The sequence below is a fragment of the Rhinopithecus roxellana genome, chromosome 12 (assembly GCF_007565055.1).
Source record: "Rhinopithecus roxellana isolate Shanxi Qingling chromosome 12, ASM756505v1, whole genome shotgun sequence".
NCBI classification, from domain to species: domain Eukaryota; kingdom Metazoa; phylum Chordata; class Mammalia; order Primates; family Cercopithecidae; genus Rhinopithecus; species Rhinopithecus roxellana.
Window position 1 is genome coordinate 4,499,792 of NC_044560.1, and position 27,170 is coordinate 4,526,961.

The 27,170-nt window shown below is 48.6% G+C and overlaps 1 protein-coding gene across 1 annotated transcript; it reads right to left on the minus strand.

Annotated features, from left to right (window-relative positions):
• Positions 1-357: 357 nt before the first annotated feature.
• On the minus strand, positions 358-22,589 carry PGD (phosphogluconate dehydrogenase). The gene is made up of 13 exons (XM_010364166.2): positions 22,463-22,589; positions 21,886-21,961; positions 21,027-21,206; positions 18,409-18,474; positions 17,312-17,430; positions 12,854-12,923; positions 9,093-9,227; positions 7,399-7,588; positions 3,027-3,157; positions 2,634-2,767; positions 1,539-1,638; positions 959-1,081; positions 358-868 (listed from the first exon to the last, which is right to left on the minus strand). Exons 1-13 carry the CDS (start codon positions 22,468-22,470, stop codon positions 749-751), a joined length of 1,452 nt encoding a protein of 483 aa, XP_010362468.1. The 5' UTR covers positions 22,471-22,589; the 3' UTR covers positions 358-748.
• Positions 22,590-27,170: the final 4,581 nt, after the last annotated feature.

Here is a 27,170-nt window from a genome sequence, read left to right on the forward strand (position 1 = left end):
AAGCTGAGTCCATCATTAAAGCATAATTCTCTAGAAAGTTTATTATGAAGTATTTGACATACAAAAAGGCATAAAGAATGTCACGCACAGCTTGCCAGGAGCAAAAAAAAAAAAGACAAAAGAAAAAGCACGTTACCGTGAACATCCACGTACCCACTGCCCAACTGGAGAGAGAACACGCCCAGTGTATTAAAGCCTCTGGTGCGCCCTCCCTGCCTGCCTCCTCCAAGTGAAGCATGATCCTGAATGTGGTGTTTCTTGTGTTATTCTAGTCTTTGTTTTTAAAGAAAAATCTTTCTGCCAATGGGGATAATGGCTCCATGCGGCCGAGGCGAGACTAAGAATCTGGAGAAAGAGCAGTCTGATGTAGCTTTTATTGAGTAAAGGGAAACGGGAATTCAGCCGCATGATAGAGGTTCCAGTTGATCCGAGTGCACAAACATCCTTCCCAACTGCGTGATGGGAACCACACCAGCACATGGGGCAGGAGGAAGCCACTGCCGCAAGGAGATGGTTCCCACTCTCACCCACATGAGCAGCTCCTGGTCAGTCCCAAGAGGCAAGGGCAGAGGGCACGGTGGCTCTCACAGAGCTACTTTGCAAATAAACTGTCTTCCTCAAGAGTCTCTTACAACACTTTAAAAAAAGATCTGAACAGAAAATAGGGCAAAGGGCCAGGTGGCAGTGCCATGAGGCACATGGAATGTCCTGGTCTGTGGAATCGTGGAGGGTGACAGGAGCAGCACGATCAGGCATTGTATGACGAGGATGACACACTGCCACCGTGGCCTGTCCAGTTGGTGTGGATAAACTGCCCTGGTTTGGCCAACAGTTCATAGGTGTGAGCCCCGAAGTAATCCCGCTGAGCCTAGGAAACGAGAGAGTAGGTTGGTCAGGACAGTCCATGGCGCACGTCCCCCAGCGGCTAGCCAGGTTAACCCCTGCTCCACAGGCTTACCTGGATGAGGTTGGCTGGAAGCATCTCATGTCTGTACCCGTCATAGAAGGAGAGGGCAGTAGTAAAACAGGGCATGGGAATGCCAGCCTGGACCCCAGTGCTGACTGCTCGCCGCCAGGAGTCCTGAGCACAAAATGCATGGCCAGAGGTTAGTGATCTGCCCCTGGTGACGCTGACAGATTTTTATTCACATCAATGTGGGTAAATGAAAAACTGATGGTGAGGCCGGGCACGGTGGCTCACGCCTGTAATCCCAGCACTTTGGGAGGCTGAGGCGGGCGGATCACGAGGTCAGGAGTTCAACACAAGCCTGACCAACATGGTGAAACTCCAACTCTAGTAAAAATACAAAAAAAAAAAAATTAGCCGGGCATGGTGCATGCCTGTAATCCCAGCTACTTAGGAGGCTGAGGCAGGAGAATCACTTGAACCCAGGAGGTGGAGATTGTAGCGCCACTGCACTCCAGCCTGGGAGACAGAGCAAGACTCCGTCTCAAAAAACAAACAAACAAACAAACAAAACACAACTGATGGCCCCAGGGAGGTAGAGTAACCATGGCGCCAGCTCTAGGCTACGTACCTGGCAGTTTTCAATAGCTGACTTAAAGAAGTCGTCCAGTAGGAGGTTCTGAAGTTCCGGGTTTCCATCAAATGCATCCTTTATCTTTCCTAGGAATACACTGAAATAATCGAGGAGAGAAAAAAGCAATGAATTTTTTTTTTTTTTTTTTTTTTTTTGACGGAGTCCTGCTCTGTCACCAGGCTGGAATGCAGTGGCATGATCTCGGCTCACTGCAACCTCTGCCTCCCAGGTTCAAGCGATTCTCCTGCTTCAGCCTCCCGAGTAGCTGGGATTACAGGTACGCACCACTACGCCCAGCTAATTTTTGTACTTTAGTAAAGACAGGGTTTCACAGGATGGTCTCGATCTCCTGACCTTGTGATCCGCCTGCCTCAGCCTCCCAAAGTGCTGGGATTACAGGTGTGAGCCACCGCATCAGGCCGAAAGCAATGAATCTTAACTCTTAACAGGGAAGTAAGTTGGAAGCCGATGTATACCCTAGTGAAGTTCAAAGTTACGTTTCTTATCTCTTCGAGCTACCTGTTAACCCTTTTCCTGTTTAGATAAAAAGTGCAGCTCCCTCCCAGCGCTCATTTAATTTTAAACACGCTTTTTGAGGCTGAAGCAAATCTGACTGATTTTCAATGTGAAAATAAAATATGAAAACTATTCTTGGAGTTATTTCTAAAGAGAACTAATATTAGAATCATCTGAATCACCAGAATCATCTATTTCAGAAAAATCAGATTCATCAAATGAATCTTCAGCCAGCATGAGAATGATGTAACGTCACGTGTAGGAATGCTACGTTTTCTATGATTTGACATTTCCAATGAAAATACATAGCAAAAGTCCCAAGAGGCAAGGCCAGAGGGCATGACAGTTCTCACAGAACTACTTTAAAAAAAGGTGTAATGTGGACGATCTAGGTAGAGCAACTGAGGTATAGTGAAGAAGGGAGCCACAAAATCTAAACCTATCTTGCTGCCTGTGTCCACTGACGGGGCTAAATGCCCACCCCTGGAAACTGCTCAAGCTAAGTGTCCTAAGATCGCACTTCTGCACAGCAGCATGAATCCTTCCCGTCGGACCCTGGGGCTGCCTCTCACTTACCTTCTGATGATGCAGCCCCCTCTCCACATTAGGGCGATGCCACCATAATTGAGGGTCCAGCCAAACTCGATAGCTGCCTGCCTTAGCAGCATAAAGCCTTGGGCATAAGAGATGATCTTGGAAGCGTAGAGGGCCTAAAGAGTGACACAGAGACCTATGAGGATCGCCATTAGGAGAGTGGCCGCCTTATGTCTACCAGTCTTATTCTTATCAGCAGTGAAGACCCCAGAAGGGGCAAGATTCTAGGAAAAAGCTGTAAAATCAAGACCCAAGTGAAGGCTGAGCTTCGTTCCACCTGGCACCCCGTGGCCTCGCGTGTGCTCCCACGACAATCCCCACCCCCACTGCCTTCCACGGGACCAACAAAGACCACTGCCAGGGACTGTGTCCCACCTTCCGAATGTCCTCCAGGAATGATTTCTTATCACCATCAAACTGGAACTTCTGGGGACCCTTCAGCTTTTTGCTAGCTTGAATTCTCTCATCCTTCAGAGATGATAAGCACCGAGCAAAGACAGCTTCTCCTACAAGGGGGGATCAGGAAGAGGAAACAGATTGCTGTCAGGCCTCTGAGCCCAAGCTAAGCCACCATATCCCTGTGACCTGCACGAACACATCCAGATGGCCTGAAGCAAGTGAAGAGTCACAAAAGAAGTGAAAATGGCCGGTTCCTGCCTTCACTGGTGACATCCCACCATTGTGATTTGTCCCTGCCCCACCGTAACTGAGCGATGAACCTTGTGAAACTCCTTCTCCTGGCTCAGAAGCTCCCCCACTGAGCACCTTGTGACCCCCGCCCCTGCCCGTAAGAGAAAAACCCCCTTTGACTGTAATGCTCCACTACCCACCCAAATCCTATAAAACGGCCCCACTGCTCTCCCTTCGCTGACTCTTTTCAGACTCAGCCCACCTGCATCCAGGTGATTAAAAAGCCTTATTGCTTACACAAAGCCTGTTTGGTGGTCTTTTCACATGGGCGCGTGTGAAAATTACCAAAGTTCACATAGCAACCAGATGAAAGATGGAGCAGGAAAGTCTGTTTATACAAAGCGCTGAAAGTTTCAACCTTAGGCCACAAAAGTTGACATGGATCAGAAGCAACTTTTATAAGAAGCTCTAAACAGTTAATTTGATAACTAAAACTCCAAGACAATCTTCCAATATAAATATGAGTATTCAACCACAAAGATTAACGTGACATTCAAAAGGGAGTTTTGAGTGAAAATGAAGAGATAAAAACCATTGTTATGGCTGTGCGTGGTGGCTCACACCTGTAATCCCAGCACGTTGGGAGGCTGAGGTGGGAGGATCACTTGGGCCCAGAAGTTCAAGGCTACAGTGAGCCATGATCCCACCACTGCTCTCCAGCCTGGGCTAGAGTGAGACCCTGTCTCTAAAACCAGGAAAATCAAATAAAAACCACTGTTCCATAGAATACTCAGTGTTGGTCCATGAGTAAAATTTCAAATTCAATTTAGAGGACTTTAATTTTTTTTTTTTTTAAGATTTTACATTGAGAAGTCACATTTACAGACAGCTCTCAAAAAAAGTTAGGTTTTTTTTTTTTTTTTTTTTTTTTTTTTTGAGACGGAGTCTCGCTCTGCCACCCAGGCTGGAGTGCAGTGGCCGGATCTCAGCTCACTGCAAGCTCCGCCTCCTGGGTTTAGGCCATTCTCCTGCCTCAGCCTCCCGAGTAGCTGGGACTACAGGCGCCGCCACGTCGCCCGGCTAGTTTTTTGTATTTTTAGTAGAGACGGGGTTTCACCGTGTTCGCCAGGATGGTCTCGATCTCCTGACCTCGTGATCCGCCCGTCTCAGCCTCCCAAAGTGCTGGGATTACAGGCTTGAGCCACCGCGCCCGGCCTGGGTTTTTTATATTTTACGATTTTCAGTATAGCTGTAGTCATTAAAGTTTCACCACTTCACTTGAATTAAAAAGTCAATGTGGTACTTTAAGACATTTAGTATTTTCGAAAGCGCGCCTTATAAAAGGCCTACTTGCTCACCTGACAATTTACTGTTAGAATCTATGACTCTTCAGCCACTTTCCCCCACAGACAAAATGAAGTAAAATCTCGGGGAACTAACAAAGGACCGTATTTCTCAGGAAAGAGGAGCAGCTATGGCTTGAGATTGCTAACCCTACTCAAAACACATGAAAGCAGCTACCTCTCTCCTGGCCCACATGCACACACAGGATGACTTAGCATTTCTAGAAGGAAGCTTTGTAAGATGACTGGTGCAACGGGTGATGAGGCAAACCCTTCCTGTTACGGGGGAAGAGGGCAGCTGGAAGACTTCCCTGTTAGTTCACAAATAATGATGGCTCTCAGCCAGGGGGTGGGCCCAGCCACCCTGGGCGAAGGGGTATATGGATCCACAGGAGGAGGAGAAGAGCTCCTGGACCTCTCTTGTGGTGTCAGGAGAGCCACAGGCCAGTGAGGGTGGCCCAGGGGATCCCTCACTCAGTGTCCTCTGCTCCGAGACTTGGCTGGGCTGAGCCTGGTCAGTCCCACCTCTGGCCACTGGTCAGCCCTGCGGGAAGTGAGACGCAGGGATCTCCACAGACCGCCTGTGCCCAGTGTTGAAAGTCTTATCTGGGCTGCCCCCCAGCCATCCCCACACACCCCTCCCCTTCCGGCCCCCGGCCCTCATCCACATATACTTGAGTCTGTGCTCCTAGCTATTGGCCCCCTCCCTCCTCACCTATGTTATGGCTCAGATCTGCTAAAAGCAGCCAACTTCCTCCTACACAGCACCCAACTGTAGAAACCACCGACTTCCCTCCTGACTCTGCTTTACACCACAGTTCATCAATAAGGCGAGGCACAATAAACGGACGTCAAAAGGTGAGAAGAGTCTAGGGAGAGAAAGGCAACCTGTATCTAGAGGAGCAAACAGGAAAAATTTTGTTTTATTATTTTTGAGGTGGAGTCTCTGTTGCCCAGGCTGGAGTGCAGTGGTGCCATCTCGGCTAATTGCAGATTCCCCTCCCGGGTTCAAGTGATTCTCCTGCCTCAGCCTCCTGACTGGCTGGGATTACAGGCGCGCAACACCACGCCCACCTAATTTTTGTATTTTTAATAGAGATGAGGTTTCACCATGTTGGTCAGGCTGGTCTCAAATTCCTGACCTCGTGATCCGCCCACCTCAGCCTCCCAAAGTGCTGGGATTACAGGCGTGAGCCACAGTGCCTGGCCCAATTCTGTTTAATATAGTGAGAACATTCTGCCAGAAGCAAAGATCAGCCTTTCATTAACCATGAGAGGCATCTTTCATTCTCCCTTTTCATTCCTGCCAGAAGTCTATGTATTTTACTCTTAAAGAACCAACTTTGCCGGGCACGGTGAATCATGCCTGCAATCCCAGCACTTTGGGAACCCGAGGTGGGCAGATCCCCTGAGGTTAGGAGTTCGAGACCAGCCTGACCAATATGGTGAAACCCCATCTCCACTAATAATACACAAAAATGAGCCAGGCATGGTAGCATATGCCTGTAATCCCAGCTACTCGGGAGGCTGAGGCAGGAGAATCACTTGAACCTGAGAGGTGGAGGTTGCAGTGAGCCAAGATCGTGCCACTGAACTCCAGCCTGGGCGACAGAGCAAGACTCTGTCTCAAAAAACAAACATACACACACAGAAAAACCAAACCCCCCACCCACCGCCAGGATTTTGATATTGTTCATCCCCTCGTTTTCTGTTTCTTTTATTATTTCCTTATCTTTCTGAGTTTGATGCTTAGCTCATTAATGTAAGATAAAAACAAGTGGGCAGGATACAGACCAACTTCAGGATAGTGGCTTTCTTCTAAAAGAGGAAGGGGAACTTGGCAAAACAACAAGGACTCAAATAGATAGGTAATTTTTATTTTTTTAATATCTGGGGGGAAAAAAGGAAAATTTTAATAATTTCTGAGTACATAAGCCTATGTTATTCATGAACTTCTTTTGGCGGGGGCATGGAGTGTCATTCTGATGCCCAGGCTGGAGGGCAGCGGCACGATCTCTGCTCACTGCAACCTCTGCCTCCTGAGTTCAAGGGATTCTCATGTCTCAACCTCCTGAGTAGCTGGGATTACAGGCACATGCCACCATGCCCGGCTAATTTTTCTTTTTTTCTGAGATGGAGTCTCGCTGTCACCTAGGCTGGAATGCAGTGGTGCCATCTCGGCTCACTGCAACCTCTGCCTCCTGGGTTCAAGTGATTCTCCTGCCTCAGCCTCCCGAGTAGCTGAGACTACACCTGCCACCACACCCAGCTAATTTTTTGTATTTTTAGTAGAGACGGGATTTCATTGTGTTAGCCAGGATGGTCTCGATCTCCTGACCTTGTGATCCGCCCGCCTTGGTCTCCCAAAGTGCTGGGATTACAGGCGTGAACCACTGTGCCTGGCCCTGTTATTGATGAACTTTTCTATGAAAAATTTCACTGAAGTTACCTGCCTCATAAATAAGATCTTAGATCACTGACTACAATTACATCACTAATGCTAAAATATTCCAAAGATAAAACTGGATAGGAAGGACAGTCACTTCTGAATTTACCTCGTTTGTATGAATAAGATAAGAACTACAAAGAAGAGAATCAAAAGCAGTGTCAGCCTCTCTCACACTGTCAGTTTCTTCAACACAAGAAAGAGCAACAGGCACTCTGAAAGCTGAAGAGGGCTGAAGAGATTCTCTAAAGACCAGTCTGTATCAGTCCTCCAGATATCAAGATCAGAGTAGTGGACGAAAGGGCCCAAGTGAAAAGCGTAACATTACCAATGAGGGTGACGGGTACACCGTACTCCAGGGCGGAGATGGCGGTCCACTTCCCCGTGCCCTTCTGCCCCGCGCTGTCCCTGATCTTTGGCAGCAGGTGTTTGCCATCGGTGTCTTGGAACTTGAGTATATTGGCTGTGATTTCAATCAGGAATGAGTCGAGCTCTGTCTTATTCCAATCCTGAAAGGCCTGCGTGCAGAACACAGGAGAGAACCATGTGAGAGGAACGAGGGCTGTGCAAGGAAGCCCCTTGTCCAATGTCCATGCTGACCACTGCTCACGGTTACCAGCAGGCTCTGCTCGCGTCTGCCTGGGGACTTCTGCTCCTGCTGGTTGAGTTTTATGCTAACCCAGAGTCAGTTGTGTTTGCTCTGAACCTGGTTATGCTGAATTTCTGGCCACCAGAAGTGTTGTCTCCTCAGAGTCAAGGGCTCCTCACTTCACTTATGTCTCTGTGCGATCGCCTCCCCAGAAGCCTTCTGCAATCACCCAATCTCGTCCCAGTTTACTCTTCACTCTCACAGTCATCGCTAACTAGTTTGATAATGTTTGTTTATTTCTGTCTGTCTTCCCAGCTCTGGGAGGGCAGGCACTTTGCTTTCTTCACTAGTATATCCCCAGCATTTAGAATCATGCCTGGCATAGAGTAAAGCACTCGTGTGTTTGCTGAGCGAACACATTAAATATTATATACACCAATTAAAAATGAACACAAAAAGAAAAGCGCTTTTTCTGTGAGAGAAAACTAAGGTAAAGTTTTAGAACAATTAACAGCAAGCCGGTGGGACAAACAATAGTCAAAATAAGTGAGGATGACACGAATAAAAAACTAGGAGGAAATCAACAAAAAACCTGGAAAGCTTCTATCCTGTATGCCTTGCTAGTGTCTGTAAATCATTTCCCACTGGAAATAACTGAAACTAGAAATTCTAGATGGTAAGACATGACTAGAAAGCGCATCAGCAAACCATACTTAACGAGAAGGCCTTGGCCCTACAAAAAATGATGGGTGAATGAAGGTCCTTTCCTGTGTTTTCAGTTAAAATCTATGTTTACCTCATGATAAAGATACATTCATCTAAAGTATTTAGGGAAAACAAAAGTATGGATACCTGTAGTTTACTTTGAATGTATCCAAAAACTGAGATGAAATTGGTTAGGGGTGGACAGACACTGATAAGGCACGTACAGGAAGCTGTGGGCGGGAGAAAGGAGGCGGTGTGTGTCCAGGTGTTCACTGTAAAACTCTCAGCTTCTGTGCTGCATGTTTGAATGTTTTCATAATAAAACGTTGGGGGAAATGCTTTGGCGCCCCTACTTGGACTGACTTTTTGGATTAACTATCAAAACGCCAATCCCAACTGGATGAGAAAAGAAAGCTGCTGCTGCACCTGCCATGTGGGACAACTGTGGAGTAAATGAGACAGGTATGTGGAGTGACACAGTGCCTGACACCAGGTCAGTTACACTAAACGGTGGCGATGATAACCACCCAGACTCTGTGGGGACTTTCTGCTTAGTGACTAACTAGCATAGTGTATAGCCCTATTACTAACAGTTTCCCCTAAATTAGGCTGAGTCCATGCAGGCCACCAGAATGGCCAAGGGGATAGGAATGAAGAAAAGATTCAGTGTCCATGGCAAAGTGACCACTCCCTGCAGAATGGACACAGAGGCAGTGCCAGGGCCTCACCTGGGCCATCTCGTCCTGCGCCATGCCCAGCACGTCTTTCATCAGGTGGTATGCCTCACAGATCAGCTGCATGTCCCCATACTCTATCCCGTTGTGCACCATCTTTACGAAGTGGCCTGCTCCCTCATCTCCCACCTGTCAAGACAAGCACCAAGAGGCCTTCAGAGAGACAGGCGACACACCAGAGAAGTCCACATCAGCTTTGACGCCAACAACGTCCCTGGCAAGGCTACCTCTCCACACAAAAAATAACAAGTATAAAATGAATACAGGCCGGGCGCGGTGGCTCAAGCCTGTAATCCCAGCACTTTGGGAGGCCGAGACGGGCGGATCACGAGGTCAGGAGATCGAGACCATCCTGGCTAACATGGTGAAACCCCGTCTCTACTAAAAAATACAAAAAACTAGCTGGGCGAGGTGGCGGGCGCCTGTAGTCCCAGCTACTGGGGAGGCTGAGGCAGGAGAATGGCGTAAACCTGGGAGGCAGAGCTTGCAGTGAGCTGAGATCCGGCCACTGCACTCCAGCCTGGGTGACAGAGCGAGACTCCATCTCAAAAAAATAAAATAAAATAAAATAAAATAAAATGAATACAGTATTTTTGATACAAGAAGCATATAGCAATTCAACACAAGCTTCAATCCAGAACAGTATTATTTAACACTAATTCTAGACTCATTCTTCTCAAGGTTCCTCAAAGTCCCTGAATTCACTCTCAATACCTATGGCTCTCTAGCCTGTATTTTCTAGTCTTTCTCATCATTCAAAGCAAAGCAACTCCCCGCCTTCCCAGCCCCTATCTATAAGAAAAAAAGTCCTCTTTTTCCCAAAGTTACCACTTTTCTAGCAACTAGAGGTTAAAATATATTGGCTAATTAAATCACTTTTGTTTTTTCAAAATATAAATGTAGTTGTTTCTAATGGCTACTGAAAAGTAAAATGACCCTAGATCCAAGGTTTCAACCTTGTAAGCCCAGAAAGGAGTTCTTCCAAGGCCCCACCATTGACCAGTTCTTTATTGATAAGCTGGCAAGATATATAAGATCAGAATACCAGCTTATGAATGTAGGATGAGAACCTTAACTATGGATCTTCGTGGTTACAAATGTTAGTCTGGTCGACACAGTCTGTCCCTACAGATTGGGGAAGCCAGATTATCTGCAAATGATTTAGTTATCAATCAATCCAAATCAAAACAAATCAAATCTGGCTTCCCTACAAACTGGGAAGCCAGATTATCTGCAAATGATTTAGTTATTAAGGAACTGGAACAAAGGGAGTGATGAGAGCCAAACAGTTCATGGCATCAGGTTCTCAAGTCATCTACACCCAGCTCCACGACAGGGACCCACCTGCCCAGGAGGCCAGGTGTTTGGATGACGTGGGCAATCTCTCTCCTGGCTGTCAGCACCTGGACCAATACGACTGACGCTTACATCAGGACTCCACTGTCCATGTTTCTTTTTTTTTTTGAGACGGAGTCTCACTCTGTCGCCCAGGCTGGAGTGTGGAGTGTCGCAGTGTGATCTTGGCTCACCACAACCTCTGCCTCCTGGGTTTACCCAATTCTAACGCCTCAGCCTCCCAATGAGCTGGGATTACAGGAGCACACCACCACACTCGGCTAATTTTTGTATTTTTGTAGAGATGGGGTTTCACCATGCTGGCCAGGCTGGTCTCAAACTGCTGACCTCAGGTAATCCACTCACCTCAGCCTCTCACAGTGCTGGGATTCCAGGCATGAGCCACCACGCCTGGCCTTGTCCATGTTTCTATTGCTGCCCCCGCCAACTTCTGATTTTGACACTCTGGTCAAGCAGTAACATGGCTACTAATATCTTACTTCACCTTACCCTTCCTGCCACTTCAGCCATGAACTAAGGAGCACCTGCTTGATCAACACACGTAGAAGGAAGGACGGTGCTTCTCTTCATGACTTTGTCCTAAGTGTGTGTATATAAAAAGAAGTTGCAGGCTGCGTGCGATGGCTCACACCTATAATCCCAACACTTTGGGAGGCCGAGGTGGCCAATTACTTGAAGTCAGGAGTTCAAGACCAGCCTGGGCAACATGGTGAAACCCCATCTCTACCAAAAATACAAAAATTAGCCAGGCATGGTGGCACATGCCTGTCATCCCAGCTACACTGGAGGCTGAGGCATAAGAATCACTTGAACCTGGGAGGCGGAAGTTGCAGTGAGCTGAGATTACGCCACTGCACTCCAGCCTGGATGACAGAGCAAGACTCTGTTTCAAAAAAAAAAAAAAAAGAAGAAGTTGCTACCACTCGCTTTTACTGCAGTGATCTTTTTGTTTTTGTTTAAGAGACAGGGTCTCACTCTATTACCCAGGCTGGAGTGCAGTGGTATGATCACTGCTCACTGCAGCCTTGACTCCTGGTCTCAAGGGATTCTCCCAAAATGCTGGATCACAAGCATGAGCCACTGCGCCCGGCCTTTTACCACGGTCATCTACTATCAGGGAACAGAAGTCCCTTTCCAATCCTTCATACTAATGAGAAGATTACTCAGCCCTTTGCGTCAGTCCCAGCACCAGCCTCTTTCTACCCTAAGCAGATTCTGACTGAGCTCAATGGCCGACCACTGGTGAAAAGGTAAGGGCAGGTGAGCTGCTGTAGCCAAAGCCACCAAGCAGTGGCAGGCCTAGGAGGGAGGCTTCCTGGATTCCTCATAGGCCTGAGTCCTTGTTTCAACCTCACTGTTCATCTCATACAAAATAAAATTGAAAATTAGCATTAAAATTGCTGATATAAAATTAAAGGGAATCAGGAGCTAAAGAGAGCTTGGAGATCATGTAGTCCAACCCCGTATCTTACAGATAAAGAAACTAAGGTCCATGAAGGGACATGGCTTGCCTGATGTCACAGTTAACAAAAAGCCAGAATTGCCACTCGGGTCTCCTGAGCCTTCCACAGCATGGGCTGAACTACAATATGAGATAAAGTTCACTTTAACGGCAACACGAGGCCGGGCATGGTGGCTCATGCCTGTAACCTCAGCACTTTGGGAGGCCAAGGCAGGCAGATGACTTGAGAGTCCAGGAGTTCAAGACCAGCCTGGGTGACATGGTGAAACCCCATCTCTACAAAAAATACAAAAATTGGAAAGGCGTGGTGGCAGTGCACCTACAGTCCCAGCTACTCAGGAGGTTGAGGTAGGAGGATCACTTGAACCTGGGAGGCAGAGGTTGCAGTGAGCCGAGATGGTGCCACTGCACTATGAACTAGGCTAGGCCTCCTTCGCATTCAGTGAGGGTGCAAGTCCACAAGTGACTTTGTTCAAGCACAGAATGCCTGAATCCCACAGTATGGGAAGGGGGATTTTCCACATTCATAGCCAGGACATTTGACACGGCAACAGTACATTCAGTCCTCTGCCTTTCACCCGTGCAAGCAAACGCCACTTTTGCTTCTGACATTCTTTCCTTTGGCCGTGAAATAATATGGCTCAAAAAAAAATCTTACTTCACTTCATCCTATTCCTTTTTAAGGGATCCATCTTTTAGATGAATTACAGAAGGCTGCTTTTAATGTCAACCTCAAGGCCATGAACAGTCGGTTAAGATACAAACATGTGAACAGCAGGCATGCATTCTAGGTGTTGGCTATGCTAGCAATCAAAGATTGAGATGTTTATGTCACCAAGCTAACCACTGGGAGACCATGGTGGCCTTTCTCTGCGCACTTCATCACTTAGACATGCTCGTGTTGCCAACTGGCTTTGAAGAGTAGCCCAGAACTTGCCCAGTCACAGCAGGGTTCTCCAGTTCCTACTTTTGCAGCAATGCCTTGGAAGATGGTCTTGATGTGGGGCCTGTGGAAAGAAACAGTGCGGTTCAGCTAATGAGAAGAGACAGGCATGAGAGCCCAATTATATACCCATAGACACCAACCCCCATCTTTTCCCTTTTTTTTTTTTTTTTTTTTGAGACAGGGTCTCATTTTGTCACCCAGGCTGGAGTGCAGTGGTGTGATCTCAGCTTGTTGCAGCCTCCTCAACCTCCCAGGTGCAAGTGATCTTCCTGCTTCAGCCCTCTAAGTAGCTGAGACTACAGGTATGTGACACCACGCCCAGCTAATTTTTTTGGATTTTGTAGAGATGGGGTTTTGCCATGTTGGCCAGATTGGTCTCAAACTCCTGAGCTCAAGTGATCCACCCACCATGGATACCCAAAGTGCTAGGATTACAGGCATAAGCCACCACCGCACCAGGCCCATCTTTTTGTTTCTAATGGGAGGTGGAAGTGCCCACAAAAAGATAATGAATGGGCCGGGCGCAGTGGCTCACGCCTGTAATCCCAGCACTGTGGGAAGCCGAGGCGGGCGGATCACGAGGTCAGGAGATCGAGACCATCCCGGGTAACATGGCGAAACCCCATTTCTACCAAAAACACAAAAAATTAGCCGGGTGTTGTGACAGGTGCCTGTAGTCCCAGCTACTCAGCAGGAGAATGGAGTGAACCCGGGATGCGGAGGCTGCAGTGAGTCGAGATGGCACCACTGCACTCCAGCCTGCTGGGTGACAGATCGAGACTCTGTCTCAAAAAAAAAAAAAAAAAAAAAAAAAAAAAAAAGATAATGAATGTGCTAAGTTCTCAAGCTAAACTTCAGACCCTTAACTGAAACTGGCGCCGTTCTCCAGATCCTGGTGGACTCTCAAAGCAGAGACTGGACTATCAGACTGAGACTACAGACAGGCTGGGCAGAAGCATCGCCAAAGCACCAGAAGAAACGTCTTCTTAGAGACAGGGCCTCACTCTGGTGCCCAGGCTGGACTGCAGTGGCGCAATCACGGCTCCCTGCAGCCTCAAACTCCTGGACTTAGATGATCCTCCTGCCTCAGCCTCCCAAGTAGGTGGGGCTACAGGTGTGTGCCATCACAGCCAGCTAATTAAAAACATTTTTTTGTAGGGACAGGATCTTGCTATGTTGCCCAGGATGGTGTTGAGCTCCTGGCCTCAAGCAATCCTCACACTTCAGCTTCCCAAAGGGCTGGGACCGTGGGCATGAGCAACCATGCCTGGCAAAGTTTTGTTGTTGTTGCAGAGACGGGGTCTCCCTATGTTGATGTGGACTGGTCTTGAACTCCTGGGCTCCAGCACTCCTCCCACTTCAGCCTCGAGTCACTGAGATGACAGGCATGAGCCATCACACCCAGCTCAGAAACTTCTATTGCAGCAGCAGCAGATGGTATGATTGCAAACAGCAAGCAATACCAAAGTTCCTTTAGAGATCCTCTTTTAATTTTTTCCCTTTTCTTGATTTCTCCTTATAATGGCTTTTAGCAAGTGAAGAGACCCTCTTTTACTTGTCTGGATGTGTCCTGCCAGGCACAGAATGGTTCTGGACATTTGGATTAAGAACCAGGCAGCGTTTTTTTTTGTTTTTTGTTTTTTTTTTTTTTTGAGACGGAGTCTTGCTCTGCCGCCCAGGCTGGAGTGCAGTGGCCGGCTCTCAGCTCACTGCAAGCTCCGCCTCCCGGGTTCCCGCCATTCTCCTGTCTCAGCCTCCCAAGTAGCTGGGACTACAGGCGCCCGCCTCGTCGCCCGGCTAGTTTTTTGTATTTTTTAGTAGAGACGGGGTTTCACCGTATTAGCCAGGATGGTCTCGATCTCCTGACCTCATGATCCGCCCGTCTCAGCCTCCCAAAGTGCTGGGATTACAGGCTTGAGCCACCGCGCCCGGCCTCAGGCAGCGTTTTTGAGAGCTATATTACCATTCAGGGAAAGGCCGCTGTTCATTCCTTCCACAGCTCAGCACAGGGATGTATTACTCCTGAGGCTTTCCCTTGCTGTTCTGCTCCCTATTGGCCAGTCAGGGCTTCCTCACAAAAGTTCTTGGTGCAGACATGAAATCTTACAGGGTTGCAAAGTTAACATTTAGGATTAGGGATGAAGATAGCTACACTGGAAACTGCAGAGCTTTACTGAACTTTTACAGTGTCCTTCAGGTAAAGGTGCCATTTGCACTTCTGCCAGCACAGTATGAGGAAAGAGAACTGATGGAAACAACTGGAGAACTCCGTATGTCAAATACTTTTATGTGCACTGTCTGCTGGTTGCCCTTCTAACTGTTCACTGTGCAGGTGCTTTGAGGTATTTTCAAACCTTTTTTTTTTTTCTTAAGAAACAGGGTCTCACTATGTCATCCAGGCTGGCCTTGAACACCTGGTCTCAAGCAGTTCTGTCACCTTAGTCTCCTGAATAGCTGGCACTACAGGTGCAAGCCACTGCGCACGCAGCTGTTTAAACTTCTGAGAAGCAGGAAGGTCTCTCTACTTCTGCGTTTTATTAATAACACACTGAAGAGAATCCCCAGACTCATTCACCAGAAAGGTAGTTTAAAGAATCATTTTTTCTTTTTTACTGAGACCGAGTCTCACTCTGTCACCCATGATGGAGTGCAGTAGTGTTATCTCAGCTCACTGCAACCTCCACCTCCCAGGTTCAAGTGATTCTCGTGCCTCACCCTCCTGGGTAGCTGGGATTACAGGTGCCCCCCACCATGCCCGGCTAATTTTTGTATTATTAGTAGAGACGGGGTTTCACCATGTTAGCCAGGCTGGTCTTGAACTCCTGACCTCAAGTGATCCTCCCGTCTCAGCCTCCCAAAGTGCTGGGATTACAGGCATGAGCCACCGTGCCCAGGCTTAAAGAATCATATTGCAGGCCAGACATGGTGGTTCACGCCTGTAATTCCAGCACTTTGGGAGGCGGGGCAAGCGGATTACCCACAATTATATATATACATATACACACACACACACACACACATATATATAATTATTATTATTTTTTTTGCTTTGTTTTCTGTCTCGCTCTGTCGCCAGGGTGAAGTGCAGTGGCGCAATCTCAGCTCACTAACCTCTGCCTCCTAGGTTCGAGCGATTCTCCTGCCTCAGCCTCCCAAGTAGCTGGGACTACAGGTGCACGCCACCACGCCCAGCTAATTTTTGTATTTTTAGTAGAGATGGCGTTTCGCCATGTTGGCCAGGATCGTCTAGATCTCCTGACCTGGTGATCTGCCAGCCTCAGTCTCCCAAAGTGCTGGGATTACAGGCGTGAGCCAGCATGCCTGGCCAACAAAGCCTGGCCAATTTATATGTTTTAATTAAAACATTTTTTGTTGGCCAGGCGTGGTGGCTCACGCCTGTAATCCCAGCACTTTGGGAGGCCGAGGCTGGGCGGATCACGAGGTCAGGAGATCAAGACCATCCTGGCTAACACGGCAAGACCCCATCACTACCGAAAATACAAAAAATTAGCTGTGCGTGGTGGTGGGCACCTGTAGTCCCAGCTACTCGGAAGGCTGAGGCAGCAGTATGGCGTGAACCCGGGAGGCAGAGCTTGCAGTGAGCCGAGAGCGCGCCACTGCACTCCAGCCTGGGCAACAGAGTGAGACTCCAAAAAAAAAAAAATTTTTTTTGTTTTTTTTTTTTGTAGAAACAAGATCTCGCTATGTTGTCCAGGCTAATCTTCAACTCTGGGCTCAAATGATCCTCCCACCTCAGCTTCCCAAAATGCTGGGATTATAGGCATTGGCCACTATGCCCAGCCTGTTACCCATGATTATTACATAAAGTTACTTTTGGGCTACACATCAGCTAAAAGAGGCAGACCTTATTCCTACATCCGGACATCGCACAGAACAGTATCTAAACTGCTTCCTTAAAGCCTATTTAGAGGCCGAGCATGGTGGCTCACACCTGTAATCCCTGCACTTTGGGAGGCCAAGGCAGGCAGATCGCCTAAGGTCAGGAGTTCGAGGCCACCCAAGGTAACATGGTGAAACCCTGTCTCTACTAAAAGGCAAAAAATTAACCAGGCATGGTGGCATGCGCCTGTAGTCCCAGCTACTTGGGAGGCTGAGGCATAAGAATTGCTTGAGCCCAGGAGACGGGGGTTGCAGTGAGCTATGATCTCACCACACTGCACTCCTGCCTGGGCAAGAAAAAAAAAAGCCTATTTAGAACTTCAGGTATCAGTCTTGATAGAAATAACAGAAGAAAAAAGGCAAAAGAGGATTGTGCACATATATTATATCAAAGCAACAAAGTGCCTAGATAAAAGAAATTGCCAGCATCTCCTGCGTCTCACCCTCAGAGCACCACAGAGATCAGGGTGGCAGAACTGCTCCTGGCTTATTTGTTCTCAAAGTCTAGCTCCCTTGTACAGAGATGGACACAGTGCTGATGGCACTCACCATGCTTCTTTGTTCCCTCCTGGCATAAGCGATGGGCCATACCGGGCCCCTTCCTCTCCACCACTGACTCCGCTCCCCACAAATAAAATTCCCTTGGCCTTGAGGTCTCGGCACCGTCTCTGAAGGACAGAAAAATAATTTCATTATGCTTCCATGTTTCATTATGCTCCCAAAAAAAGTTTCCCTTATAACTGAGAGGAAGTAGAAGATAGGTATGGAGAGCCTACATTTGACAGGAAATGACCCAAGAAATTAGGAATAACTGAGGACTCCGAAAAGTTAATCCCCTATGTGTAGAAGTTAAGAAACAAAACAATACGACTGTGGACATTCAAGATACACACCCCTTCCCCAGAGTGAAATAATTCAGCCAAACACACATTGGCATTTTACTGGAAAAGACCTTGAATAAGACTCAATTAAGAGTAGGTTTAATACAACTTAATGCCATTCAGTACTTCAGAGCACACAGGACTTCCCTCAGCATTTGATACATTAGAGGAGTGGTTCTAAACCAGTTAGAGACTGACATATCATGGATTACTTGGAAGGGGAAGGGGAGGAGTTAAAACATAATTCTCGGCCCACTCTATCTGACTATTCATCCTCTGAGTTGTATGTGTGACTGAGAATCTCACCCACCAAGTGTCTTTTTTTCAGATGGAGTCTCACTCTTGTTGCCCAGGCTGGAGTGCAGTGGCACGAACTCGGCTCACTGCACCTTCTGCCTCCCGGGTTCAAGCAATTCTCCTGCCTCAGCCCTCTGAGTAGCGTGCCACCATGCCAGGCTAATTTTTTGTATTTTTAGTAGAGACGGGTTTTCACTGTGTTCGCCAGGATGGTCTTGATCTCTTGACCTCATGGTCCACCCCCCTCGGCCTCCCACAGGGCTGGGATTACAGGCGTGAGCCACCGCGCCCAGCCCTCAAGTGTGTCTTAACAGAAAAAAAGGCTGAGAACTATTATATCAGTAGCAATCTCACAAAAATCAGTACCACAGGGCAGTTCACCCTACTGTCACATATGCAATGCTGACATTTTTTTTTTTTTTTTAATGTTCTCAGAACCTGGAAGAATCTGGACTAAAGAACACTTACTGTGGTGTCCCTATATTCAGAATTTCCTCCATCAATGATGATGTCACCAGTGTCCAACAACGGTACCTGTAACCAGACACCAGCATTAAGACAGACCAGAAATGAAACATACCTTGGCAAATTAAAACAAGAATTTATTCCAAATAAACACAGTCTAAAAAGAGTCTCATTCTGTTGCCCAGCTTGAAATGCAGAAGTGCGAACATGGCTCACTGAAACCCTGAACTCCTGCAGTGGTGTGAACATGACTCACTGCAACTTTGAACTCCTTGAACCACAATGCCCAGCTAGTTTAAAAATTTTTTTTGGGCCGGGCGCAATGGCTCAAGCCTGTAATCCCAGCACTTTGGGAGGCCGAGGCGGGTGGATCACGAGGTCAGGAGATTGAGACCATCCTGGCTAACACGGTGAAACCCCGTCTCTACTAAAAAGTACAAAAAACTAGCCGGGCGAGGTGGCGGGCACCTGTAGTCCCAGCTACTCGGGAGGCTGAGGCAGGAGAATGGCGTGAACCCGGGAGGCGGAGCTTGCAGTGAGCTGAGATCCGGCCACTGCACTCCAGCTTGGGCGACAGAGCGAGACTCCGTCTCAAAAAAAAATTTTTTTTGTAGAGATGGAGTCTCACTACGTTGCCCAGGCTGGTCTCGTTACCCAGGCTAGTCTCAAACTCCTGGGCTCAAAATCAAAAGATCCTCCTGGCTTGGCAGGAGGCCAATGCACCCAGCCTATCTAATCTTCAATAATCCTCTCTGTGACTAGAGTTGGACTCTACTTAAAAGTTTAGGGCTGACCAGGCTCAGTGGCTCACACCTGTAATCCCAACACTTTGGGAGGTTGAGGCAGGCCAATCGCTTGAGCCCAGGAGTTTGAGACCAGCCCGGACAGCATAGCAAGACCCCGTTTCTATTTTTTTTTTTTTTTTTTTTTGAGACAGAGTCTTGCTCTGTCGCCCAGGCTGGAGTGCAGTGGCCGGATCTCAGCTCACTGCAAGCTCCGCCTCCCGGGTTTACGCCATTCTCCTGCCTCAGCCTCCCGAGTAGCTGGGACTACAGGCGCCCGCCACCTCGCCCGGCTAGTTTTCTGTATTTTTTAGTAGAGACGGGGTTTCACAGTGTTAGCCAGGATGGTCTCGATCTCCTGACCTCGTAATCCGCCCGTCTCGGCCTCCCAAAGTGCTGGGATTACAGGCTTGAGCCACCGCGCCCGGCCCGTTTCTATTTTTAAGTAAGTAAATAGATTAAACATTGACTATAATGTCTGTGTCTAGAAGAGAGTGGGGATTCAGTGAATACATATCAAATGGTTTAGTGTATGAATGAATGATTTTATGACCACAGTTCAGAGATCAGGAAGAGATAGAGCCTTGAACATGAATATCTACCTACAGCACACCAACCAGGCTGGGCTTTATTATTTATTACTCAATCTTCCCCCTACAAGGCTCCAGTTAACATTACTTAGTATTTTCCTGTACTGAAGAATAATCCACCATTTTTCAGTTTTCTCTGTCTAAAACTGAGCACAGGCAGCTTGCCACACAAAAAATTTACTACATCCTTTTTTTAAACTCAGCGTTCTTCCTTTCTAGGTCATTTGTTTGAAAAACAGTGGCATACTGGTTACAAATCCTTCTTCCTGTGGAAACAACCTCACCGTTGATGCCACTCCTCTAGAAAAGGAGTCACTCCTCTGGAAAAGGAATCACTCCTCTAGAAAAGGAGTCACTCCTCTAGAAATCACTCCTCCAGCAAAGGAATGCTCAGCCTCCCCTGAAGTATCACTGCACTGCTTACAGCAAAACATTTCTTCTAAATGGGTAGGCCCTGGGTTTTTTCAGAGCTGTTACTACAGAATTATTTTGGGGTATCTAAATACATTATTTTCACTGGTTCCCCTACATTTTTTTTTCCAAAAAAGATACACCTGCTAAAGCCAACAAATTGTTTGGTACAAAAATAAGCATCCAGTTCCCCTAGGATTCCCTAAGAAGATCTTGACTTTATTTTCATTTTTTTTGAGACACAGTCTCACTCTGTCGCCCAGACTGGAGTGGCACGATCTCAGGTCACTGTAACCTCTGCCTCCCAGGTTCAAGTGATTCTCATTCTTCAGCCTTCCGAGTAACTGGGATTACAGGTGTGCACCATAACACCCGGCTAATTTTTATATTTTTAGTAGAGATGGGGTTTCACCATGCTGGCCAGGCTGGTCTTGAACCTGGGATCATAAGCTTCCACCACCATACCCAGCTAATTCTTTTTATTTTATGTAAAGACAGGGTTTCACCATGTTGCCCAGGCTGGTCTCGAACTCCTGGGCTCAAGTGATCCATCTGAACCAGCCTCCCAAAGTGCTGGGATTACAGGCCTGAGCCACAGGGCCCTGCCTTAATGAATTTTTATTGAAATGTCTGTTAGTATTCTCAGAATTACTACCACCAAAGCACAAAGTTACTTCATAAGTGCGGATCAAGTTAACCAACACTGCAACAGTTAAGCAATCATTTGGTCAGAATTTAGCAGAAATTGGAAAAAAATATCTCTGGAGTTAAAAGGAGAAAGGAAGAAACCAAAACCAGCTGTTATCGTGGTAGCAGCTGAGAGCAGAGCTGGCCTCACCAATTTTTCGATGAAATCATCCACAGCTTGCCCAGCCTTCACCAGAAGGATGATCCGCCGGGGCTTCTTCAGCTTGGAGACCATCTCTTTCAGGGACTGAGCACCCACCACTTTGGTTCCCTTTGCCTCATTGGCCAAGAAATCATCAACTTTGGAGACAGTCCTATTAAAAGCACAGACCTAGAAGGACAAAAGGCCTGAGTAGGAGATCCAGGACACATAAGACCTTCAGACTGTGGCCCAAGTAACAATGACCTTTCCATTCAGCCCGAGTTCTTCGGAGGTCAGACCTGCCTTTGCCTTTTCCTCCCCAAGCTGTGGGAGGCTCACTGTAAAGTTATGTCACCTCAGTAGAATGAAACTGGCAGAGAACCCAGGCGAAGACCAACTACCCCCGGCGTATCAGGTAGAATCCACAACCAACCTGTTAGGACTCCAAATCAAATCCAGGAACCGGCCGGTTCAACAGGCTCTGTCTGTTGCTACTGATCATCCTGGCGTCTAAGCCACTTTAGCATTTAGAAGAAACATGTTCACTCTCCCCAGATCTCATCAGGCAATCAAGTTAGAGCTCTACACAGCCGGCAGGGATTCTCCTCCCGCACCCTTCGTCTCTATTAGACACTAATCCGTTCATTCGGGCTGTGAACCTCACGGACCCACAGGCACACTCCCCCGGACCAAGGTCGGGATCGGCCCGCCCACGCCTACAGGGTGCTTCTCCTTTCCGTACAAAAAGCCAGGAGCAGCAACAGAGCGCATTCGCAAAGCGCGGCCAGGAGACCCGTGAGCTCCCAGACCCATCGCCGGCCTCTTAGCCCGGGAACCAAAGAGAAGACAATGCGCCCGCGCAGCTTACCACAAAGCCATGGTCATTCATGTTCAGAATTAAGTTCTGGCCCATGACGGCCAATCCGATCAGCGCGATGTCAGCTCTGGAGGGGCAGAAACAGAACAAAGGAAAGAGTCAGCGCCGCTGGACGCGCTGAAACCCAGGGGCCCGGGCCTTCCCCGTTTGGCCGTAAGTGGGAGTTTGCACTTTCCTCCGCGCCTCCGGGCCCCCCGAAGCCGGGCGCGCACGCTGCAGAGCCTCTGCCGAGCAGGCGGCCCCCAGCCCCGCCCTCGCGCCCGGCTCCGGCTGGCACGCGTCCCGCAGGTGTCCCTGCAGACTTCGGCGAGGCCTGGCCGCGCCTCCTCCCTGGCCGTCGAAGGGACCCGCCCCGCCCCGAGCCTGCGCGGCCAGGAGAGCAGGGGGCCGGGCCCGCAGGGAAGGAGCTCCAGGCCCGAGACGCCGCAGGACGAGGGTCCCGGAACTCCAAATGAGCTCAGGCGACCTCCAGGATGGGAGGCGTCGAAGAGAACGAGGGAGATCCCGACCCCCAAGGAGTTCCCCGCCCGCTGAGGCCGAGCCCGGCTGCGCCTGGCGAGTCACTCACTGGGCCATGGCGGCGAACAGAGCAGAACCGAAGAGCTGGGAAGCGCGGAGCGCGAGTGAGGGAGAGACCCGCTGCTGCTCCCTCCAGAGGCTGCGGCCCTCACGCCCGGCTTTTCTGCGCCGGCCAATCGAATAGAAGGGGTGGAGCCGTGAGCCACGCCATTGGCTCTCTCCGACGCCTGTTAGACCATCCGAGTCAAACGTGCCCGCCCACTCCCGGGGGCCGGATCAGTAGAGCGCCGAGCACCTAGATTGACATGGCCCCGGCGAGGCTCGGGGCTCCGCGCCCACGCGCAGACCTTTCCGCTCCTCCCACCTGCACCTCGGTCCTGCAAACTATCCGTCTGGCGCAGCCGTAGCTATAGCAACTCACGCAGGACCGCGCTTTACAGTTTACCGGCACTCGGACGCCTTTGGCGCCAGCGTTCGTCGCTCCTTCCTCAGGTCACTGCGGTGCACAGTGCGGCTCCGCATCGTGGCCTTACGCTCCGGGGCAGGGGCCTGGCGTGCTGATTCAGTCCTGTGCGCACTCGGAATGGGGCCGGGAAAGGCTGAGCCTCAGGGCGATCCTGATGTGGGGCCGTGCGACCGCTCACTGCGGGTGAAGAGACCCAGGCGCAGACAGCGCAGGCGTGGTATGTATTGGTCGGAGTATGATGGGGCCAGGACTTGAGTCTTTTACCCAGGCCGGGAGATAATGGCACTGAACCCCTTCTCATTTTGCAGAGGCTATGTGACTCGCGAGAAGACCGGGTTAAATGCAGAGGCAGATATGAAAATCCAGCCATCTTAAGCCAGACAGTAAAGATATTTGCAAAGTGGCCAAGTAGCGCTATTCATCTTACTGAGTCCCTTCTTGCTATGAGGAAATTGTTATTCAAAAGTTTGAGTTTTAGATTTTTTTTTTTTTTGAGACGGAGTCTCGCACTATCGCCCGGGCTGGAGTGCAGTGGTGTGCTCTCAGCTCACTGCAACCTCCGCCTCCCGGGTTCAAGCAATTTTCCTGCCTCAGCCTCCCAAGTAGCTGGAATTACAGGCACCTTCCACCGCGCCCAGCTAATTTTTGTATTTTTAGTAGAGATGGGGTTTCACCATCTTGGCCAGGCTAGTCTCAAACTCCTGACCTCGTGATCCGCCCGCCTCGGCCTCCCAGAGTGCTGAGATTACAGGCGTGAGCCACCATGCCCGGCCTTTTTTTGTTGTTGCTGAGATGGAGTCTCGCTCTGTCTCCAGGCTGGAGGGCAGTGGCGCGATCTCGGCTCACTGCAATCTCCCCCTCCCAGGTTCAAGCGATTCTCCTGCTTCAGCCTCCCTAGTAGCTGGGACTACAGGCACATGTTACCATACCCAGCTAATTTTTTAATTTTTCTTAGAGACAGGGTTTCACCATGTTGGCCAGGCTGGTCTTGACTCCTGACCTCAAGTGATCCACCCACCTCCGCCTCACAAAGTGCTGGGATTAGAGGTGTGAGCCACTGTGCCCAGCAAGTTTTTAATTTTTTTAAAGACAGGGTCTTTGCTCTGTTGCCCAGGCTGGAGTGCAGTGACATGATCATAGCTTCCTGCAGCCTTGAACTCCTTAGGTCCAGCAATCTTCTACCCTCAACTTCCTGAGTAGTTAGGACTACAGGCATGCAACACCACGCCCGGCTAAGACATCCTACTTTAAATGTCAGACTTCACAGCACAGTTCTTTTTTAAAAATACAGATTTAATGAGATAATTTACATGTCATACAAGTCAAACGTTGTAAGTACACATTTGGATGATCTTTATACTGTTGTGTAGTCATCACCATAATCCACTTTTAGAAACTCCCATCACCCCAAAATGTTCCCTTGGGCCTATTTGTAGTCAGTCTTTGCTTTCACCCCCAACAAACCTCTGATCCACTTTGCATGGTTTTGCCTTTTCCCGAAATTTCGTAGAAATGGAATCGCATGTAATTTTTTGGTCTGGCTTCTTTCACTTAGCGTGACGTTTCTGAGGCTCATTGGCGCTGTTGTAGGTGTGAGTGGTTGGTTCCTTTTCATTGCCGAGTGGTATTCCATTATGCAATTATATCATCATTTGCTTATCCATTTGTCTGTTCATAGACATTTGGATTGTTTCTAGTTTGGGGAAGAAATAAATTCTGTTTTGAACTCATGTACAAATTGTTGTTTTCATTTCTTGTTTTAGTGTGTATGAGATGGAGTCTCACTCTGTAGCCCACGCTAGAGTGCAGCGGCACGATCTCGGCTCACTGAAACCTTCGCCTCTGGAGCTCAAGCGATTCTCCTGCCTCAGCCTCCCAAGTAGCTGGGACTAGAGGCATGCTCCACCACACCCGGTTAATTTTTTTGTATTTTTAGTGGAGACGGGGTTTTACCATGTTGCCCTGGGTGGTCTCGAACTCCTCAGCTCAGGAGAGCCACCTGCCTCAGCCTCCAAAAGTGCTGGCATTACAGGTGTGAGCCACCGCACCTGGCCTGTTGCTTTCTTTTCTTTTGGACATATACTTAGGAGTGGATTGCTGAGTTTTTTTTTTTTTTTTTTTTTTTTTTTTTGAGACGGAGTCTGGCTCGGTCGCCCAGGCTGGAGTGCAGTGGCGGGATCTCAGCTCACTCCAAGCTCCGCCTCTCAGGTTCACGCCATTCTCCTGCCTCCGCCTCCCAAGTAGCTGGGACTACAGGCGCCCGCCTCGTCGCCCGACTAGTTTTTTGTATTTTTAGTAGAGACGGGGTTTCACCGTATTAGCCAGGATGGTCTCAATCTCCTGACCTTGTGATCCGCCCGTCTCGGCCTCCCAAAGTGCTGGGATTACAGGCTTGAGCCACCGCGCCTGGCCGATTGCTGAGTTTTAAGGTAAGTTTAACTTTTTTTTGAGACGGAGTCTTGCTCTGTCGCCCAGGCTGGAGTGCAGTGGCACAACCTCGGCTCACTGCAAGCTCCGCCTCCCGGGTTCATGCCATTCTCCTGCCTCAGCCTCCCGAGTAGCTAGGACTACAGGTGCCCGCCACCGCACCCGGCTAATTTTTTGTACTTTTAGTAGAGACGGGGTTTCACCATGTTAGCCAGGATGGTCTTGATCTCCTGATCTCGTGATCTGCCCGTTTCGGCCTCCCAAAGTGCTGGGATTACAGGCATGAGCCACAGCGCCCAGCCCAGTTTAACTTTTTTAAGAAATTGCTGGCCGGCTATGGGGGCTCACGCCTGTAATCCCAGCACTTTGTGGGGCCAAGACAGGTGGATCACTTGAGCCCAGGAGTTCAAGACCAGCCTGGGCAATATGGTATAACCCTGTCTTTACTAAAAATACAGAAATTAACCCATCGTGGTGGCACACGCCTGTAATCCCAGCTACTCAGGAGGCTGAGGCAGGAGAATTGTTTGAACCTGGGAGGCAGAGGCCTGTACTAAAAATAGAAAAACTGAGGTGGGAGGATCACCTGAACCTGGGGAGGTCAAGGCTGCAGGAAGCCATAATTGTGCCTGCACTCCAGCCTGGGTGACCCTGTCTCAAAAAAAAAAAAAAAACTAAAAAACTAAAAAAACCTCATGTCTTTTTTTTTTTTTGAGATGGAGTCTCGCTCTGTTGCCCAGGCTGGAGTGCAGTGGCACGATCTCAGCTCACTGCAAGTTCTGCCTCCTGGGTTCATGCCATTCTCCTGTCTCAGCCTCCCAAGTAGCTGGGACCACAGGTGCCCGCCACAACACCTGGCTAATTTATTTATTTATTTATTTTTTGTATTTTTAGTAGAGACGGGGTTTCACTGTGTTAGCCAGGATGGTCTTGATCTCCTGACCTCGTGATCCGCCTGCCTCGGCCTCCCAAAGTGCTGGGATTGCAGGCGTGAGCCACTGCACCCGGCAACTCTAAACTATTTCTAAAGTGGCTGCACCACTTTATATTTCTACAATGTATGAGGGTTTGTTTCTCCATATGCTCCCCAATACTTGGTATGGTCTCTCTGCGATTACATCCATCCTAATATGTTACAGTGACAGCTCATTGTGGTTTTGAGTCTCCGTAATGACTAATAATGATGAACATATTTTCAAGTGTTTATTAACTATTCATATATTATTTGGTGAAACGTCTATTCAAATCTTTGCTTGTTGTTACTCCTTTTTATATTGGAATCATTTCCTATTTATAGAAAAGTCACACAGTTCAGAGTTCCCTTAGAAACCACTCTAGTTTCCCCTATTGTTAACATCTTAACATTACCATGATATATATTTGTAACAATAAAGAAGCCAACATTGATAAAAACTTTTTATTTTTTTTGAGACAGACTCTTGCTTTGTCACCCAGGCTGGAGTGCAGTGGCGCGATCTCGGCTCACTGCAAGCTCTGCCTCCCAGGTTCACGCCATTCTCCTGCCTCAGCCTCCCAAGTAGCTGGGACTACAGGCACACACCGCCACACCCGGCTAATTTTTTGTATTTTTAGTGGAGACGGGGTTTCACTGTGTTAGCCAGGCTGGTCTCGATCTCCTGACCTTGTGATCCGCCCGCCTCAGCCTCCCAAAGTGCTGGGATTACAGGCATGAGCCACTGCACCCGGCCTAAAAGAACTGCTTGAACCCGGGAGGCAGACGTTTCAGTGAGCTGAGATCATGCCATTGCACTCCAGCCTGGGCAGTAAGAGCAAAACTCCGTCTAATAAAAAAAAAAAAAGTACATTTTTCCTCCCTCCCAAATATCCCAGCCCCTTCACACAC

Excerpts from the sequence above, each read along its gene's own strand:
- PGD (XM_010364166.2), bottom strand. Across the intron at positions 18,475-21,026 it reads ATGATTTCATCGAAAAATTG|GTACCGTTGTTGGACACTGG; the intron begins GTGAGGCCAGCT and ends GTCTGGTTACAG. Across the intron at positions 869-958 it reads TTCCAGCCAACCTCATCCAG|GCTCAGCGGGATTACTTCGG; the intron begins GTAAGCCTGTGG and ends CTCGTTTCCTAG.